Below are 21,061 nucleotides of genomic sequence, written 5' to 3'. Positions count from 1 at the left end.
ATGGTGATACCCTCGGGGACTTCTTAATCATTAGTATTTCGAATAATTCATTCTTTTGCAAACAGTGAATTTATAAATATGACAATATAATTAATATGCATGTCAACACCGATGTTCTGACTACTGGGCTGACAGTACATTCGGGGGCAAATCGTCTATCGACAGTAGCATCGATCAATTGGTTGACCATTATAAATATGAATTTACAACGATAATATCACAAATCGATCAATTTTGTTTCGGCATTTTTTTTATTTTGTCAATAATAAGATTATATGGTTTTGTAAAATTTCGATGTTTTCATTTGGTTTTTTTGGTTTGTTTTTTTTTTTTTTTTTTTTGTTGGTTTTTTTACATGTCGAGTTAAAACAGAAAGTACGTTATAGGGAAAAATATTATCCACTATTTTATTCAATTGAGGTATCATAAGTGTTAGTTTTCTAATCGTTGTAACCCTAAGGTTGGTTGGGTATAGAAATATGATCACCTTCATCTTAATAGATTTAAACAATTTTTGTAATAGTGTAAATTAAAACTTCCTTGTTTATTAAACATTTTACTTTAAAAGTTCAAACTTCCAAACTTTTAAAATTTTCACTGTTAATTTCCGCAATGAAGTACATTGTGTCGTCTGTTGTTTTACTGACAATCGTTTTCGCCGAGGATCTTTGTAAAAGACATACAGACGGTAAAAATGTGTATTGTCTCTGTGTGTATCAAAATCTTTCTTCAGTACCCGACGACTGCGCAGAAAATACTACAATTTTGGATATTCGTGGGAATCGTATTAGGACACTGTATAATCGTTCATTCACAGGACTACCTTTTCTACGGAAATTGATTATATCTCATTCTTATGTTGAAAGGATTGAAGTTCTAGCATTTTACAACTTACTTGAACTAGCTTCGTTAGATTTAAGTCATAACGTTATAAGGAGCGATTCATTGCCTAATGGTGTATTTCAGTCTTTGTTTCAATTAAAACGATTGGATTTACGTTACAATGCGTTTGCTCAGTATCCAGACAAACAACTGAGCGATTTAGTAGGTCTTGAAATTTTATCTTTAAACGGCATCAACGGAAAAAAATTTGGAAAGGGATTTTCAAAGTTAACCAAACTTGAACAATTTATATTACAGCCTTGTAACTATGAAATGCTACACAATGACACGTTCAAGTACCTACATAGATTACCTATTACTTATTTTCCTTTGTCATGTAAAATACGCAAAGTAGAAACCGGGGCATTTTTCCCATTACAGCACTTGACATCTATCAGTATATACCAAAACCATGTTATACGAATAAGTAGTTTACTTCCGTCTTTTGTTGCATTCAGAGGGCATAATATGTCGTCAATACTTTTGAACAAAAATAATTTCTATTATGGAAAACATTTTGATACACTTTCGGAAAGAGACGGTGCATTATTAGGTAATATTTGTACCAGAAAAATTTCATTAGAATCGAATTCATTAATTAAAATCCGTCTTGGTTTTCTCCATGGCATCAAATATAGAAACTGTATCGAAACACTCATCCTGCGAGGAAACTCCCTCAATCGTCACCAAGAATATATTTTTGAGTTGAATTTATTGAGTAATCTAAAATATGTGGACTTATCTTCGCAGAATCCTTATTCCTTAATTGGTGAAAAGACTATACAAAATAATTTGATTGGGACCCCTAGCGGGTTTACAATAAAATTACCATCTACTTTAAAATTCATCAACTATTCAAACATAATCACAAAAAACACAAAATTTCCCCCAAAAGTGAAAGTAGTCGGTGGGTACAATGTTGAAGTGTTGGATTTTGCAAATGAACATTATATTTCTTGCAACACGACGATTTGGGGTTTTGCAAACCTCAAAAACTTCAACTTTTCCGGTTCTGATTGTTCTTTGTTGTCACCAACATTTTTCAGATATTTTAAACGCCTAGATCATCTGACATTCCAAAACGTAAAATTATCAAATCCTCTTGGTTATGGTGAGTTTGAAAATTTATTACATGGATTGGTTCACTTAGAATATATAGACTTTTCTCACAATAACTTGAAGTATTCTGTTTCTAAATTTCTTGTTCATCAAAGGCACTCATTGAAAAAACTTATTCTGGATACAAATGATTTTACTGATATTCCAATAAAGGTATCAGATTTTCGTAAAATGATACATTTGGATTTAAGAAAAAACAAAATAGAATATATACACAAGTACTTGATGGATGATATCGACAAGGCGGTGAGCGGCGGGTGCAATTTGACAATTTTTCTATCAGGAAACCCACTGAAATGCAACTGCGACACTATAGATTTTATTGAATGGTTATTTAGAACAAATGTTAAACTTGATGCAGACAGGAATTATTCATGTTTTGATACGGATGGATCAACTCGGACGACTATAATGGCGTATTCTAAGCTTCGTGAAACAAAGTTAAAATGCATGTCAGCTACATATCTGACAATATCTATTATATTATCATCAAGTGTAGTTATATTTGTAATAATGGCGTCATGGTTTTGTAAATATAGAATAGCACTAAAATATTGGTATTACAACATTCGGTGGAAATATCGCTTATTTAAAGACATTAACACTCGTACCAACTTTACGTATGATGCTTTTATTGGTTATCATCACACTGACCAAAAATTTGTGTCAGATAAAATGGTTCCTTTTCTTGAGAAAGAGAAAGGCCTTAAGCTCTGTCTCCATCAGCGTGATTTTCTAGCTGGACTTTATATTGCTGATAATATCGTAAGTGCAATCAAAGATAGTCGAAAAGTCCTTTTTGTAATGACAAACAATTATCTCAAAAGTAAATGGGGGAAATTTGAATTCGACATGGCACGTATGCAAATGTTTCAAGAAAATCTTGAGCCACTAATTATAATATTGCTCGAAGATATTCCACCATCGGAAATGCCCAGTGATCTGATAAATATTTGGGAACGGATAACATGTATAGAAGCAGACGCTATCGTCCGTGAATCTACTAAAGCGTTCAGTGGTCACCAGTTTTGGGAAAAACTTTATCTAGCTGTGAAACCGTAACAAATGGCAGTATGAAATGTGTGGGAATTTTAGAAAACACAGACGTCTTATTTTCAATGGTGTTTTTTTCTATTTGATTAGAATCAAGCAACAACACAAAGCCTATCTTTAAATATTTCATGTTGGTATTAATAATTCGAAAAAGGAATAACATGAATTTCCGTAAATAGAATTCAGTCCGAGAGTTCACAGAAACAGTCGACTCACTAGAGGAAATAGACGTGAAAAATAAGCCTGAGCCAAAAGGAACACTTAATAGTCAAGGTAGACTAACCAATCGTAAAATATGCTTAAGGAACTGAATGGGTTAGAATTGGCAGTCCAAGTTAGAAAATGGGCAACCATAAATAAACTGTAATATTAATCTACATTTTTGATATACATGTACCAATAAAACAAACTTGATATTACATTTTTGAATAGTATGGACTCGTTCATTACGGAAGAGACACTGATTGTCGAAATGAGCATATGATGCAATAAAAAAATTGGTTCGCTAAAGTTATTGCAGTAACATCATACATGTTAGATACTGATTGCAAAGGGTTCTTTTTTTTTATATAGAAAAGAAAAACAGTACGCTAATATAGAATGAAAACTGATGTGCGAATAAGACACATTTGAGCATTAATCGGGAAATGATACAAAAGAGCCATCACCGACCATAAGTCGCATATATAACAACAGTACCATGGCTTAAAAGACAAACAAACAAAGCCAATCTAATTAAAATACAGAGCTTTGCTAATAAGGATCTGACAACAAGCCATCTTACTTTCGTTTCTGATAATCATTGCACCAGTCGATGATATTTCAGCTTACAAATATTTTGAAGTTGTGTATCAATCCGACAAAACCAGAGAAACCTGATGGTCTTTAAAACAGAAAGTACAATGAAACGTTTCAGATCCTTGTAAGCAAGAGAGGGACAAAAGATACCAGAGGGACAGTCAAACTCTTTAATCTAAAATAAACTGACAACGCCTGGCTAAAAATGAAGGAAGTCAAACAGACAAACAATAGAACACATGACACAACTTAGAAAACTAAAGAAAAAGCAACACGAACCCCACCAAAAACTAGGGGTGATCTCAGGTGCTTCATAAGGGTAAGCAGATCCTGCTCCACATGTGGCATCCGTCGTGTTGCTTATGTTATAACAAATCCGGTAAATAGTCTAATTCGGTAGGACACACTGGATCTGTATGTTAATCAGATTGTTATAATTCTCTTTCTCATTGCTTCAAAGTTAAGATATAATTTCTCTGTTTTTGAATCAAAACTCCTCGGGGTAAATATCAAATCTAAAATGTGTATGCTTTTATAGTGTTTTTCAGTCGGAAATAATTGCAAGTGTGATGGAATAAATCAACTTTTTCATACTATTGCGTAAACATACCATTACATTTTGAGTCATACTTTAAAAAAATATAGAAACACATTGTGATGAGTTTCAAAGACCACAAACAAAAACAATACAATTGAAATAATTGAAAAGAAATTATCAACATAAAAACTAGAAAAAAACTACAGAAATATACAATACATAAAGAAAAAATAAATGATTCGCTATATTGCCGTAGTTGTATAGTTTGTAGGCGCACATAATTATCCAACTATATAGGAAAAGAGATGTAGGGAATATGTCAATGGGACAGCAACCTCAAATATAAAACGTAGTTTACGCAAAGTATTCAACAGTAAAATGAGTTCATAAAATACATCATGCTCTTATTGTCGATCATAAATGAAATATGCAGAACATGGCTATAACTTAAGATACAACCCCTGATAATATTTATTCAGTCTAGAATACCACGGCTATCAATCGGTTTATCGAGAAAAACGATCGTGAAAGAATACTTAACTTTGGCCAAGCATTGCGATCAGATCAGATTCTACTCCAAAATCTGTGAAAAAATCTGCTGTAATTTCAAAACGCGGATTAAATCCGCCAAAAAAATATATCTGTCAAAATGATTCAACATTGTCTCAATAAAACTTTACTTAGTATTGTCTTAATCTTATTTAATAAGATAAAAAAAATACATAGTATTCAGTACTTTATGAGAAAACACAGAAGGTGCAACACAAGTCTTTGAGATTCATTAAAAAAACACGTTTTAAATTGTGCCTAAAATGGTAAATTTCCAATATGTAATGATATTATTGAAACTCAATCTTTGGTATGTCAGAAAGAAAAGTTGAATAAAAAGGTTTTTTTCGTCCTTGAAACCGTTCCTTTTGCTCTTGAAAATTGATCGTGAAAGATCGAGCAACGCAATATCTTGAAAGACAATGCGTGACCAGACGGATGCAGGGGTTTTTCGCTATTTTACTTGCAACACTAAAAAGGACATTTGGGCAATACTATGAACATATGCGTGTTGTTTACCTCTTATGATTAACCTGTAATCTTACATTATAAAAAAATAAGTATGCATTTCTAGGAAAACGATAGAGAACAAGAAACTTTAATGGATGATACATTTAAATTTTGACAGAAATTCATCAATTAGCTGTCTTATTAAAGCTAGGTTCACACTGCCGATCAGATCAACTCGATCAAGCCCGATCAAGACAAATTACGTGATCGGGAGACTGGTCTGACCCAACCGACAAGAATGTTCGGGATAGTCTACCTTGCTCGTTATCGATCTTGCTTTCTACCCGAGAGTTTTGACATGTCAAAAACATTCGAGTAAGGATCGAGAAGCAAGTCACTCGAGAAGAGATCAAAAATTCGTCGAGTAGCGATCGAATTGATCGGGAAAAGATCGCGAAGAGATCGAGTTTGGTCGAAATACAAAAAATTTACCAATCACTACTCGATCATGTCGACCTTTGCTCGACTAATGTCCGATCATTTCCAGATTAACTCGACCAATGTCCGATCGCTTCCAGATCACTGCGACTTTTATATTTATTTTATCCCAGACCAACTCGACCAATACCCGATCCCTTCGCGACCACATTCGACCTCTTCTCGGCCATACACGAGAACACTTGACTTCTACATTATTCTCTAAAAGTGTGTGCAGATCTGATTAACTCTCATAACTCTGCTTCCGTAAAAATATATTGGCAACATTATTTTTAGCTGTATAACAATTCCTCCATGTACAGTAAGTGTCTTTACTTTTGCAAAGTAACATTTTAAAAGAGAGGAAAAAGACACAAAAGGAACAATCAAACTCAAAGGTCGAAAACAAACCGACACAGCCATAGCGAAAAACGAAAACCGACGAGAAGAAAAACAGCAGTCATCATAACATAGTAAACTTAAAACTTAGCAACACGTAACCCAACAAAACCTGAGATGATCTCAGATGTTCCGGAAGTGGAGAAAATCCTGCATTTTTGCCATTGGCACCGGCGGATTTTGATGAAAGTAATTGTGCAATAGCATTCACTGTTAGACTGCTGATGACTACGATTCCAACACTAGGGATACAAACTGTTCAGCGAGCACATGTTTTGATCATTTGTTTCTAACATACTTTTGCAAAGTTTGCATAAACTTTGAAAAATATACACCCGCTACATGTCTTAAATTACTCAAAATGTCAATCCCCTCTAACCAAACGATGCATTTGTTACTACTTCTGTAACAAACGGCACACATTATAATTACGTTCACCAAACTTTGGTTAGAAAGATATGCACTCTTGATCTTTTGATAGATATATGTAAAGTTGTAAACAGTTTTAGAACAGGTATCACTCCAGGGGATTGAAATTCTACATTGGGACAAATTTTGGGAAAAATGTGACATCTTTGCCCTCTTAGCAAGAAGAAAATAGATACCTTAATAAAATTAACGGTATCAATTTTCTTGCACCAGATGCGCATTTCGACAATACATGTCTCTTCAGTGATGCTCGTGGCCAAAATATTTGAAATCCAAAGCTTATATAAAAGATGAAGAGCTATAATCCAAAAGGTCCAAAAAGTATAGCCAAATCCGTGAAAGGAATCAGAGCTTTGCATGAGGGAGATACATTCCTTAATTTATAATAATTTCTATCATTTTGTAACAGCAAATTTTAATAACACAAAAACAAAATCCGTATTTTCATGCCAGTACCGAAGTACTGGCTACTGGGCTGGTGATACCCTCGGGGACTAATAGTCCACCAGCAGAGGCATCGACCCAGTGATAGTAATAAAATTAACGGTATCAATTTTCTTGAACCAGATGCGCATTCAACTACTGGATATCAAATCAATGGAAAATACTGATGACACAATTATGCACATATATGACACAAACCGTACGCTTTATTTGCAAGAAAGCAAAGAAATGGGGATGGTAAAGTTTATGTACATTGCTATCTACAACTAGTAAGTACTAATCTAGTGACAAATCTCATTTTTGGGATGTCATTTCCAAAGAAAGAGCAATACAACTACCATTACATATCAGTGTTCTCTATGAGGAAGTTTTTATGAGCATAGGATTCCTCTTTGTTGAGTTAGTGTAAGTCTCTCATACTGCCCACACAGTGGTCGTCGTGTCAGTCACTGCCTCACCTAGGTCTGTTGGCGCCCGTTGCTGTCTACACCTTTTTGTTTGTCTTCTATGCACTCTTCAAGCTCCGTCACAGCTAACCTGTCTCTTAGCTCTTACCACCTATAACCCACAAATCCAATTGCTTTATTTCTATGTAGATATTTAAAATGTATGATTTTACTCTGACCTTCTACTGAATATAACCAAATAAACAGATAATGTGCACGTGTCCATGGGACATTGATAATGCCCCAGCTAGCATATATAACATTAAAAGGGGTCATTACTCAGTTAAGAAAAGACACCCGAAATTCACATTTGAACTGTGTTTTATGGTAATTAGCATTGTGTATACGACGTTTCAGAAAATTTGGCTGATGTAAAATAAAATTACAGAACGGAAACTAATATTGTTGGGACGTACATGTACGTACATACGGACGGGCGGACGGATGGACAAGGGAAACACTTAATGCCCACTCCGAAGTGGCAGGGAATAAAAAAAATCGGAAGTTTTTATACTAAAATTGTGCATACTCGACCAATCAAAACCCGATTATCCCATCAGGTCGATTTGGTCTGGTCGAGATCAGGCTGAGATCGTGAAAAGTTGATATGGTCTAGCTAGTCGAGTAAAGATCGTGGTAAGATTGTCGGGATGCAGTCGTGATGGAGTCATTAAGGAGTCGTAAATGGTCGAGTTATGGTCGTGTATAGTCGAATGGCGGTCGGGTAGATGTCGTAAATAGGCCCGATCAAGAATTTGGTTGAGCTTGGTCGTGGAAATTTGGACAATCGGGATCATGGAGTTGATCTGATCGGCAGTGTGAACCTAGCTTTATTAGTGGGTTTAATTTTGAAACTTTAATCCTCTTATAGTTATTATGTTACATGAATAGTCCAAGGAACTGTACCATCATAGTTTATATGAGATTATTCCAATTTTTTAAGACAGGTATTTTATTTTTAAAACACAGTAAATTTGTATCTGTTATACTCTGTACTTGTTAACTTTAAGAAAGACAAATGGTTGTTATAAGGAAGTAACTCCCTACCATTCTCTTGGATTGTTGTCGTTTTCGTTTAACACACGCATGATGGGAAAAGGTTGATGCTTTTAGCTGTATAAATATAAATGTGAATGTTATGTGGAGGTTTTTATTATTTAAAAAAAATATAAACTAATAAAAATACAGAACTCCGAGGAAATTCAAAACAGAAAGTTCGTAATCAAATGGCAAAATTCAAAGCTCAAAACACATCAAGCGAATGGATAACAATTTTCATATTCCTGATTTGGAACAGACATTTTCTTATGAAGAAAATGATGGATGAACACTGTTTTATCAACTAGCTAAACCTCTTACTTGTATGACAGTCGCATACAATTCAATTATATCGACAACAATGTGAGAACTATAACAGACAGATAAAATAGGGGAAAATGTCAAAAATAGGGGTACAGCAGTCAACATTGTGTAATAATCTATATCACTATAAAAACAAACAGATATGTAACAAAGAAACACAAATAGGCATATAAAAAAGTCATTTTCATAAAAAGACACACAAAAGAACACTATAACACGTTTTTAAAGAATCTATAATTCAAGACCATCGTGTATTATTTGTAAAGTTTATACAGAATATTTATTAACAAAATCTTGTTATCTTCTGATGACCTTTCTTTAAAAAAGATAAAGGACGAGACGTTCTTAGTCATACACCTGGTTTATCAACGTTCTGCTCAGACACTGGTGACGTTTTACAAAGTCTAAGAAGCACCTACAAGCTCTTGAATACCGAATGAGCTGGGATATGTATATCCCATAAGCAGATGAAGTAGGTATATTGCTATTAAGGTGGGGGAATTGATATTTTTAAAATTAAAATCGTCTAGTTTGTCATAGATTCGGGTACTGAGATGACCGTTGAGTCCAATTCTAATTATAAGTCTAAAATGAGGCAGATGAAGCCATGTGTATTGTGTTTTAATTCTAGTTCTAGGTGATATCTTAATGGAGCCCAATCAGAAAAGTTTAGATTGTTCATAGAAAGAACATCATCCATATATCTGGATGTGAAATTAAATGATCTGGCTTCTTTGATCTTTGAACACACTTTCCATTATCCCTTGTTAACCGATGTGTTTATATTGGTATAAATGAACATATTAATTCAGATATTTTACAGGTGTAAGGAATAAATTTCAATGTTATGAAAAATTTTGATATAAAGCATGTCAAACGACTTTTCTAATGTTGTCGAAATAAATATGTCCCTCCAATCAATAAATGATGTGACATGATCTCCATATGACATGTATTTGATTTAGATCACATTTCATTGATTTATGAAACTTGTTTTGCACCGCTGTTATGTCACAAAATAGTAAATTTATGTATTTTAAATGTTGCAGTTTGTATAAGGTAATCATTGAACTCAACGGTAACAATTAATAGATATATTTTTCTTTATATCTATTGAACTAGTTGATCTACATTATGTTAGAATAAAAATACAGCATATTTCCAAGTTACGATTTTTCTAGGTAATGAAAACTATTAACAAAGCAATACCTGACTTTCATTACAAATAGAAACTAATGTATATAGAATTATGGCATGTTTTATTTTAATACTTACTTTATCAGCATGAATATCAAGCAACACTGCTAGTTCCTGTGGAGCAGGATCTACTCTCCCTTCCGAAGCACCTCGTTTTTGGTAGTGGTCGTGTTGCTCTGTCTTTTGTTTTATATGTTGTGTTTTGCATACTGTTGTGTGTCCTTTTGTCAGTTTTTTTTTGTTTGTCATGGCATTGTCAGTTTTTTTACATGGATCGGAATGTCCCTTTTGGTATCTTTCGCCTCTATTCTCACTAAAACTATATTTTTTCATTTATGAACTTTTGAAAATTGATTGCAGTTCTTTGATAACCTCTGTTGAATTTATTCACAACTCTTCTTTACTAAGAGCAATGTATATATAGCTTGTTAAATTGAATAGCTATGTGTCTTATGTTGAAGTACGTATTTCTTATCTAAAAATGCGTTTTGTGTTCTTAGGTTGCTGTCTCATTGACGTATACCATATTCATTCATGTATATGCTCTGCCAGGTTTTATTTATTAACACTCAACTACAATCCCCTTCCCTTTCATAAATGTGACCTATCGAATAAGACTATTTACCGGATGTGTTATCACATAAGCAACACGACGGGTGCCACATGTGGAGCAGGATCTGCTTACCCTTCCGGAGCACCTGAGATTACCCATAGTTTTTGGTGGGGTTCGTGTTGTTTATTCTTTAGTTTTCTATGTTGTGTCATGTGTACTATTGTTTGTCTGTTTGTCTTTTTCATTTTTAGCCATGGCGTTGTCAGTTTATTTTCGATTTATGAGTCTGACTGTCCCTTTGGTATCTTTCGTCCCTCTTTTATTCCTGAGTGATAAGAAGTTCTTTATTTGATTGCTGCACCCCAAATTTTGACATTTTGACATTTTTTCCTAGTAGGTCTGTTTGTTTTGTTCACACATCGTTATCAATATAATGGAATTTGATGCGACTGCCATACGAGTGAGAGGCTTAGCTAGCTATAAATCAAGGTTCAATCCACTATCATCTACATAAGAAAATTTCTCAGTGTACCATGTCAGGAATATGACAGTTGTTATTCATTCGTTTGATGTGTTTGAGCTTTTGATTTTGACATTTTATTAGGGACTCTCCTTCTGGAATTTTCTTCGGAGTTTAGTATTTTTATGATTTTACTTTTCCCGATTCAAAATCATGTTTTAATTAATCCGCCAGTTTCTACTTTAAGAAATGCATGTATCAAGTTCGAAATATGACATTTCGTTTGATGAGTTCGGTATTTTTGTTATTTTTCTTTTTTACTGTAAAAATTATTTAACCTATCATTTGAATAGTATTAAGAATGTCTGACATTTCAGTGTAAGCTCCAGCTGTATTGCTTTAATGGTAAGCTGATTATTACTAAAACATACGGCTTATGTCATTGAGAATTACAAAATTCAATTAAATCAAATTCTGTGAACTATAAACAAAACAGTAAGAATACATATTTCTGTTTTATTAAATATCCATTACCCACATATATACTTCTTTTAAGTATGAATGTCAAAGGTTTTAAAAAATAAAGAGTTTTTAGAATTGTAAAGAGGCGAACAAATCCGTCTCTCGCGTAAACTGTAGGTTTTTTTTATAGGATTATTTTACAGGTATTTGCTCTATTTGGTGTTTGCAATTCATTATGCAAATTATTTATATAAAAATAAAACACGTTCAAAGACAAAATATTCCAGTAAATTTGACGCCAACCCAAATTTAATATTTTTAGATTAACATAAGATATATCTTAATATATTAGCTTTTTTTTTATTTATCTCAGATTATCAAATACCTCACAGATATGGACACCAAATGAGGAAAACACAAAAAAAAATATTTGTCCTAATGTTTTACACCATACACCGTATAGTATATCAGAAGGATTCGATCATATAAAAGATGTAAAAAACAAAAAGATGACGTTTTGGCGCGATTCCAAAAGAAAAATGCAAAGAAGATGACACCAGTCCTATAAAAAAAAATAGACGTTTTTTAAAAGAGAACTTTTGTATATCCGTTATGCTAGCTGGAATTATTTTAGAATATTTATTGTTAGGTGAGATTACTCTTACTCGCCTATCAAATTTGAGAGGACTTCATTGTTGATAAAGGGGTCGGCTTTAAAAGCTATAAGCACAAGAAACAATCAAACCAGTTTTAAGAACCCTTTAAAAAGTAAAATCGCACAAATACTGAACTTCGTGGAAAATTAAAAAAAAAAGGATGTCCATAATCAAATGGCAAAATCAAAAGCTCAAACACATCAAACGAATGGACAACTGTCATAGTCCAGACTTGGTACATACATCTTCTTGTGTACAAAATGGTGGATTGAACCTAGTTTTCAATCTAGCTAAACCTCTCACTTACACGTACTATAACTTCTGTCCCATATCTCACTCTCACCATGCTCACAGCATACTGATCTTTGTTTTAACTGCATTTCATGTATTTGTGTTCTTATGTGTGACATTCATTTTCATAAAAAAAAAATCTTTGATATATTTATGGACATTCATACCTCTTTTTACTAGTATATAAATCAAATGATATTTTCTTGAATACGGAACTAGTTCTTTGACTTCTATAAGTAGATCTTTATTTGAGACAAAAGTCACTGAACGACTACTTCACGTAGTAGAATATATTGAAACAAGAATGTGTCCAAAGTACACGGATGCCCTACTGACATTATCATTTTCCATGTTCAATGGACCGTGAAATTGGGTAAAAAATCTAATTTGGCCTTAAAAGTAAAAAGATCAACCAAAAGGGAACATGTGTTCTAAGTTTCAAGTTGATTGGACTTTAACTTCATTGAAAACTACCTTGACCAAAAACTTTAACCTGAAACTCACGCTTTTAATTTCTATGTTCAGTGGACCATGAAAATGAAGTCAAAAGATTAATTTTGTTTTAAAATAAGAAAGATCATATCATAAGGAACATGTGTTCTAAGTTTCATGTTGATTGGACTTTAGCTTCTTCAAAAACTACCTTGACCAAAAACTTTAACCTGAAATGGGACGGACGGACGAACAGACGGACGGAAGAACGCACAGACGGACGGAAGGACGCACAGACCAGAAAACATTATGTCCCTCTACTATCGTAGGTGGGGCATAAAAATTGGATTCGCGCCACTATATGACAGGCTCTTATCATTTATCTATACCGGTGGCGGAATCAATCAGGGCGTAGAAGGCATACCCCTTCCCCCTCACACACACACACACATACACTTCGGTCGGAAAAATATATATCATTTCTAATCATATTAATATCGCCTATAAAAGTATTTCGCTACGCTACGCTCGACAGTATGTATTCTGTTTTCTGCTACTTACGCCCATTTCAAAAATTCAAGAACAGTCCACCTTTCGGTTTTTTTTAATTTAAGTACTGTCGATAAGGAGAAATAATTCAAAAGGTCGAACTATCGCATGTTATAAAATCTTAAACTGTGAAAGTACATAAAGAAAAGATTTTAAATTACATAATTTATCATGTAATTTTAAGCTGCATTAAAAGTATACGACCACGCGTGCTCTTATCTATAAGAACTTCCTGGTATGAATCATTACCAATAAAATTATAAATACTTTTGATGTGACATTTGAGAATATCAGACATAAAAACTTGGGGCATACGGAAATATAGAAGTACGTTTTAAAACAATTATAGGATAACGTATCATAGTCTTAAATTTTATTGAAATAATCGTCAAGAATCTGATTGTTCTTAAACCCACTGGCTGTTACACTTCCCACAATCAATCAGAAAAAATTATACATGTAACTATAATTTTGACTCCGCAGATCTCATTACTGATATCAAACCAATAATTTATTATTTCGTTGTAAATAAACTCATCAGAGATTTGCGCCATACGAAGAGGGGGTGTGGATTTCCCATGGCCGAAATAAAGAACATTAGTCGAAGAAAATGCATATCAAAAGAAAGACCAAAAATTGAAAAGCTACGCTATACACAGATACCTAAAGATTGCATATTATGAGCCCGTCAAAACTGAGGTTGAACTCCGATGCTGTGGAAGGGTAAGCAGTTCCTGTTTAACTAGTTGCATCTGTCGTGATACTCATTTTAATAGTACTGAGTTATTCGATGATAAGTTGCATTTGGTGATGTAAAATATGGAGGAAAATAGGAACGGATCTTTTTTATTTATCAATGTACATTCTTGCGTTCCTTTTGTGAACTTCCCATGTTACTCTCTTTTTTTTCTTTTATTTAGTCACGTTCTTTTCTTATCTTCTGATTTTTTTCAAATATGTGTCTTAATTGGTAGTATAACATTTTATTATTAAATGTTGTAAAGACAAATAAACACGTTTTTTTTTAATAATTTTCATTAAAACTGTCTCCTTACCATGATCGTAAATATTCGTCGCTTCGTCTTTAAATTGACTTTAATCATTATAGTTAACTTGTTAATACATGCAGTTGCCTTCATTTCATTTTTACCATTTTTATTGACAGGTCATATATTTCCAGTTTTATTTGGTTAGATTTATCATTTGATAAATGTTAACACACATTATATTATGTTTACGAAATGTTAAAATCATTATCTGAGAACAAAACTGTATATTACGTCTGCGATCTTGTGCATTAACCAGTAGCGGATCCAGGGGGGGGGGGGGGGGGGGGGGGGGGGTGGCGCGGGTTGAAACCCCCTGTTTTTGGCCGATCAATGCATTTGAATGGTAGCATATAATTGGACCCCCCCTCCCCCTTTACTCTGGGTTGGGAACCCCTCCCTTTTTTTAAATGGCTGGATCCGCGCCTGATTAACTGTTGAATTTTATTTCCTGAATTCGCTATCGATTCTCTTCTACCTAAACCCTTGCTGTTAACAATCATTCACGAGAAATGAAAAGTAAACAATGTTTCTTGTAATCAAGAACTCTATATTTAAAACTGAGCACCGTCCGTTTGGAAAAAAAAGGACTGAGGTTAGCCATTATACTTTGGTAGTTTTAAATAAAAATGGCATGTTTCGCAACTGAACTGTTAATAATGGCTTGTCTTCTATATAATTTGCATTAACCTTCGCTTTAAAAATGTTGCAAGAAGATATCGATATTGGAAAGAAGTCAAAAACGTATTTTTCAACATACAAGGGCTGACGACAAGGAAATTGGCTCTGTTAAGAGTCCAAGCGCAACTAATAATCTATCGGAATTAGCCAACGTTTGGATATTTCTTCATGTTTGACATCATATTCCGTAATATATGATTTCGTGAATAGGCGATCAGAGTGATACAAGAATATCTAGGAAAACCATAAAAGGGAGTCCTATATAAAAGAGGCGCGAAAGATATCAGAGAAACATACAAACTCATAAATTGAACACAAACTGACAACGCAATGGCTAAAACAAGTGCCTCAAGTTGCGATAAGTCATTAACCACTTAAATCACCTCTTCACATTTTTATTGGAGATTTTTATGAAAAGATTATCTACCAACTTACTTTAGATTGTGTGTACACCCATTCGCTTAAACGATCAAATAGAGGATAAACACATCTTTGTAAATACAAAACAAAATAAAATTCTATCAATGTTCATGCTGTCTGTAATACAAAAAAAGTTTTGGAACAGTGCCGAAAACTACCCTGGTGCAACTCATAATTATTTCAAATCTCTATGAATTATTTAACTGGACAGAGATAAGCATTGCAATTGGAATCTCCTGCACAACTCCTTTTCTTACTCTTGATTATGTTATTTTATTTTCTTATTAGTAGTTCATTAATATATTTTCAACTGAAATTCGTTAATAGATATTGAAAGATGGTGTATGCGTGCCAATGAGACAACTCTCCATTCAAATAACAATTTATAAAAGTAAACCATTGTAGGTCAAGGTACGGCCTTCAACACGGAGCCTTGGCTCACACCGAACAACAAGCTATAAAGGGCCCCAAAATTACTAATGTAAAACCATTCAAACGGGAAAACCAATGGTCTAATCTATATAATGTTAAGCACGAATTAAAATCTTATTCATTATTCAAAATAACTGATAATGTGTTCACTTATTACAGTCATACATGTAAGAGCAACATAGGTATGAATGTCTTACAGACAGCTTTGTTTTACATTCTATGATATGTCATATGATATAAGATGGTCATGAAATTATTGCTGATGTAAAAATAAATATGCAAGAACTCTCAAACTATAAAAGGGCGTATATGGAACATGCATGCAATTCCTAGAATATACAAATCGGTCATGATATTATCCCTATTACATTTCAATAAAATCTATTGTATAGAAACAGGTGTATCACGCATATCTGTTGGACTCTGTTCTTGCTGCGGGGAAGTTGTAATAGCTGATCAAAGATGAGGATTCTTTTAATTATTGTTGTGATTTTTGCTTTCTTGGCTTTGATTGATGGTAAGGATGAAATTTAAGATTTATAGTTTAAAAGAACAATCTGTCTTATAATGCATTGTAAAAAAAACAACGTCGTGCATTTGCTGGTTGCATAGGGCAAATAAAAAAACAGGTCGGCATTTCAAGTTCAAATATCCGCTAGAATATGTAATAATGTTTAAAAAAAAAGGTGTAAATTGTCTTATCAGTCTTGTTTGGAAATACTTGGATATTATACCTTATAATTTCTTTTCTTTTCTGAATTTGAAACAAGAAACAAGTTAAAAATACATGTAATAAAGGCAACAGTAGTATACCGCTGTTCGAAAGTCATAAATCGATTTAGAGAACACAAATCCAGGTTACAAGCTAAAACCGAGGGAAACACTTCAACTATAAGAAGCAAACAATAAAACAACAGAAGCACTGTAGTACAACAAAAACAAACGACATTGCAACACACACAGAAACGAACTATAGAATAACAATTGACGTTTTTCTGTCTTGAAACAGGACATTTTAACGGTGGGTTGAACCTGGTTTTTGGATTGTTCTAATCAAAAACCTCATCATCTCTGCAAACCATCGAACTTTTGATAATTCAATAAATCAGCCAACATAAGCGACAAAAAAATAAACCAAATAAAGATAAGAGACGGATTGATCTGTGTTGGTTCTATGTTGGTTCTTTGCATAATTTTTAGTGTGTCTGATCGGAAGTAAATTATGGGTACATTATTGAAAACGACAAAACAAATCATAAGAATTGCCAAAAATAAAACAGACCACAAAAACCACTAATAGCCGACTCATAAACAAACACCACAAGATCCATATTATTTGAATTTATGTATTATACAAGTTCAAAATATGATAAGTTAGGTTTAGAAAGCATTTTTTACGTGAGCACAAAACCATCCATTTTCCTACTGTGTCATCAAACTTAAAACATACAATGAAGCATTAGAAAAATTCGGCTACCATCAGGACAGTATTCGAATCTTAATTACAATTATCTATGTATCTTATGTAACCAGGGTGACATCGAGGATGAATTTCATTTTATTTTGAAATGTCCAAAATATGACAATAAAAGAAAAATGTATATCAAAAAAGGTATTGTTATACAAATGCATCTGTTTTTAATTAGTTCAATTATTGTCAACAAAGAATGTATCGGAATTGTCTAATTTAGGAAAATATCTGAAGTACACCACAGATATAAAATTTTCATGACAATCTTCTGAATGATTTATACTATGTAGTCTTGCCTCCGATTGTATTTAAAATGTTCTGTTATGATATACATGTACATATTTATGATATACCTATAAGCTGTATTGCTTTTGGTTTGAAATAAACTATTAAAGTTTTCGAAATGATATAGGAACTACAACGTATGTTCGATGCTATGTTTTTATAAAATCTGATTAAATCTGGTAATGTATTGTGTATAATCAATTGAATTGATATTTTTTTTATCTATTCATTTTAGTTATTTTCTTTTCATTTTATTCTGTTGCAGCTCAGGCAAAAGTGAAGGCAAAAAGTAAGTATATTTTCTTCATGTTGCACATACATATAGTATAACATCATTACAATAGAACATACCAGTGAAAATGGAGTCTTGCAGACCTGTATAAATTTTCGAAGTACATTTGCACCAAGTCTTTTTTTTATCAAATTATAAAATGGCGAATCGCTTATATCAAAATATCAAGATCTCACAAGACGGGGTTTTGTTAAGGGACAACCATTGTGTTATCTTGGTTTGGGAGGGTGGATTGTTTGGGGATTGACTATTCATTTTAAACTGTTGCTACGCATGCGTACTTCTTTTTACACTATTGATTCCTGCATATCAAATGGTCATTTGTTTTAAAAGTGTAAAGATGCATTTGTATTAATAAAAATAATACTGGTCACTATTAGAAATATATCAAACATAGTTACTAAGTAATCATGTAATTACATGTATTTTATTTTTAATTTCAGCATGCATCACGAAATGTGCAAAGAACATGCTTGGCTACTTCCAGTCATGCGAATCTTGTGAAGCCTATGTCACTTGCGTTTTTCGAGTGAAATATGATCGAAAATGTCCAGGGACACTGAAATGGAACGACAAAACCAAGGAATGCGACTTCATAACACCAACCTGCGAAAAGATTTGAATTCATACATATTTACAATAAAGCAACATTCTTGAAAACATTTATCTCTTTTATTAAAAATTAATTTAAATCCAAATGAAAATTAATATTCATCTGCAAACGATGAAAGAAAAGGTCTAATCAAATACGTTATCAGGTTTTTGTGTTGTTGTGTGGAACAGTTTTGATTGGATTTTTTTACTTTTTGTAACCGACTAGCGCCATCTTATTTCATTCAGTTCAACTATTTTCTTTTTTCTTGTTAACAAATGTATTAATAATGTTATGTGATAGTTGGTTTTGTTTTGGTAGCTTTGTTGTAGCCATTTCTCTTTATGTTATGTGATAGTTGGTTTTGTTTTGGTAGCTTTGTTGTAGCCATTTCCCTTTATGTTATGTGATAGTTGGTTTTGTTTTGGTAGCTTTGTTGTAGCCATTTCTCTTTATGTTATGCGATAGTTGGTTTTGTTTTGGTAGCTTTGTTGTAGCCATTTCTCTTTATGTTATGTGATAGTTGGTTTTGTTTTGGTAGCTTTGTTGTAGCCATTTCTCTTTATGTTATGTGATAGTTGGTTTTGTTTTGGTAGCTTTGTTGTAGCCATTTCTCTTTAATAATAATAATATGTTATGTGATAGTTGGTTTTGTTTTGGTAGCTTTGTTGTAGCCATTTCTTGAGCAATTAATGACAGATTTATTGAAAACGTTAAGCAATTATTTTATTAGTACAATTTAATTAGAAAAATCAAAAAGCATTTGGCAAATAAAAAACTGATGATACCATAACTTAAAGCGAATTACGAAAGATGAAAAACACTTCTTAGATGCATGGTTTTTGTTATTAGTTGTAAGTGGCTTTGAACTTAGTCTAGCTGTCAGTAGCTACAGGTACTCTCAGATCTGTACTTAGTGCCTTTCTGTTGTTGGGATATGTGGCGTATTTCTATTTGTGTATCCATCTGATGAGTGAAACCCTTTTCAACTGATTTTTATAGTTCGTCCTTATGGTGTAATGTTACACCACTGTCCGAGGTTGGGGAGGGTTTGGATCCCTCTAATATGTTTAACCGACCGACACATACTGTATGTATGTGCCTGTCCCAAGTCAGGAGCCTGTAATTCAGTGGTTGTCGTTTGTTGGTGTGTTACATATTTGTTTATCGTTCATTTTTTGTACATAAATTAGGCCGTTAGTTTTCTCGTTTGAATTGTTTTATATTTGTCATTTTATAGATAACTATGCGGTATGGGCTTTGCTGACGGCCGTACGGTGACCCATAGATGTTAATTTCTGCGTCATTTGGTCTCTTGTGGAGAGTTTGGCAGTTTTATCACATCTTCTTTTTATATTCATTTATACTTAGGGAGCTACCATTTAATTTTTACAATAACAATAGTTTATATACTATACTTCAGTCAAGGAAAATAAGGGTAGACGTTCAGTGTATACTGAAGCTAACGTCAATACAAAAAAGAAGATGTGGTATGATTGTCAATGGGACAAATTTCCAAAAGAGACCAAAATGACATAGAAATTAAAAACTATAGGTCACCATACGGCCTTCAACAATGAACAAAGCCAATTTAAGCCCATATCACATAGCCCGTTATAAATATAGGCAACAGTAGTATACCGCTGTTCAAACTCATAAATCCATGGACAAAAAACAAAATCGGGGTAACAAACTAAAACTGAGGGAAACGCATAAATATAAGAGGAGAACAACGACACAACACTACAATGTAACTAACACACACAGAAACGGACCAAGCATCAGACAAAATCCCACGAGAATAACAAATATAACATCAAAACCAAATACATGAATTTGGGATAGACAAGTACCGTGACACGTCTTATCGCAATGTCAATTTACACTCAAAAATAAGAGAAAACAAACGACGCAACGTTAAATTGTAACACACAGAGAAACGAACTATAATATAACAATGGCCATATTTCTGACTTGGTACAGGACATTTTTAAAGGAAAAAATGGTGGGTTGAACCTGGTTTTGTGGCATGCCAAACCTCGCACTTTAATGGCAATGTTAAATATAACATAGAAATGACAACATAATATTACAGGACTACAATACAAATAAATAGGAAAACGTATTAGACAAAGAAACACATGATTAATGAATAACAAAAAGCATAAAAGACCCCAAAATATAACAACGTAAAACAATTCAAACCATAAAACTAACGGCCTAATCTATATGCAAAAAATGAACGAAAAACAAATATGTAACACATTAACAAACGACAACCAATGAATTACAGGAT

The 21,061-nt window shown here is 33.2% G+C and overlaps 1 protein-coding gene across 1 annotated transcript; it reads left to right on the top strand.

The window, feature by feature from the left end:
• Window positions 1-566: 566 nt before the first annotated feature.
• On the top strand, window positions 567-3,473 carry LOC139488348 (toll-like receptor 4). Its single transcript, XM_071273882.1, has one exon. It carries the CDS (start codon window positions 613-615, stop codon window positions 3,061-3,063), a length of 2,451 nt encoding a protein of 816 aa, XP_071129983.1. The 5' UTR covers window positions 567-612; the 3' UTR covers window positions 3,064-3,473.
• Window positions 3,474-21,061: the final 17,588 nt, after the last annotated feature.

This window comes from Mytilus edulis, chromosome 9, assembly GCF_963676685.1.
Source record: "Mytilus edulis chromosome 9, xbMytEdul2.2, whole genome shotgun sequence".
Lineage (NCBI taxonomy): Eukaryota > Metazoa > Mollusca > Bivalvia > Mytilida > Mytilidae > Mytilus > Mytilus edulis.
Note: the sequence above shows the minus strand (reverse complement) of the source record. Positions and strands in the feature narration are given on the sequence as shown.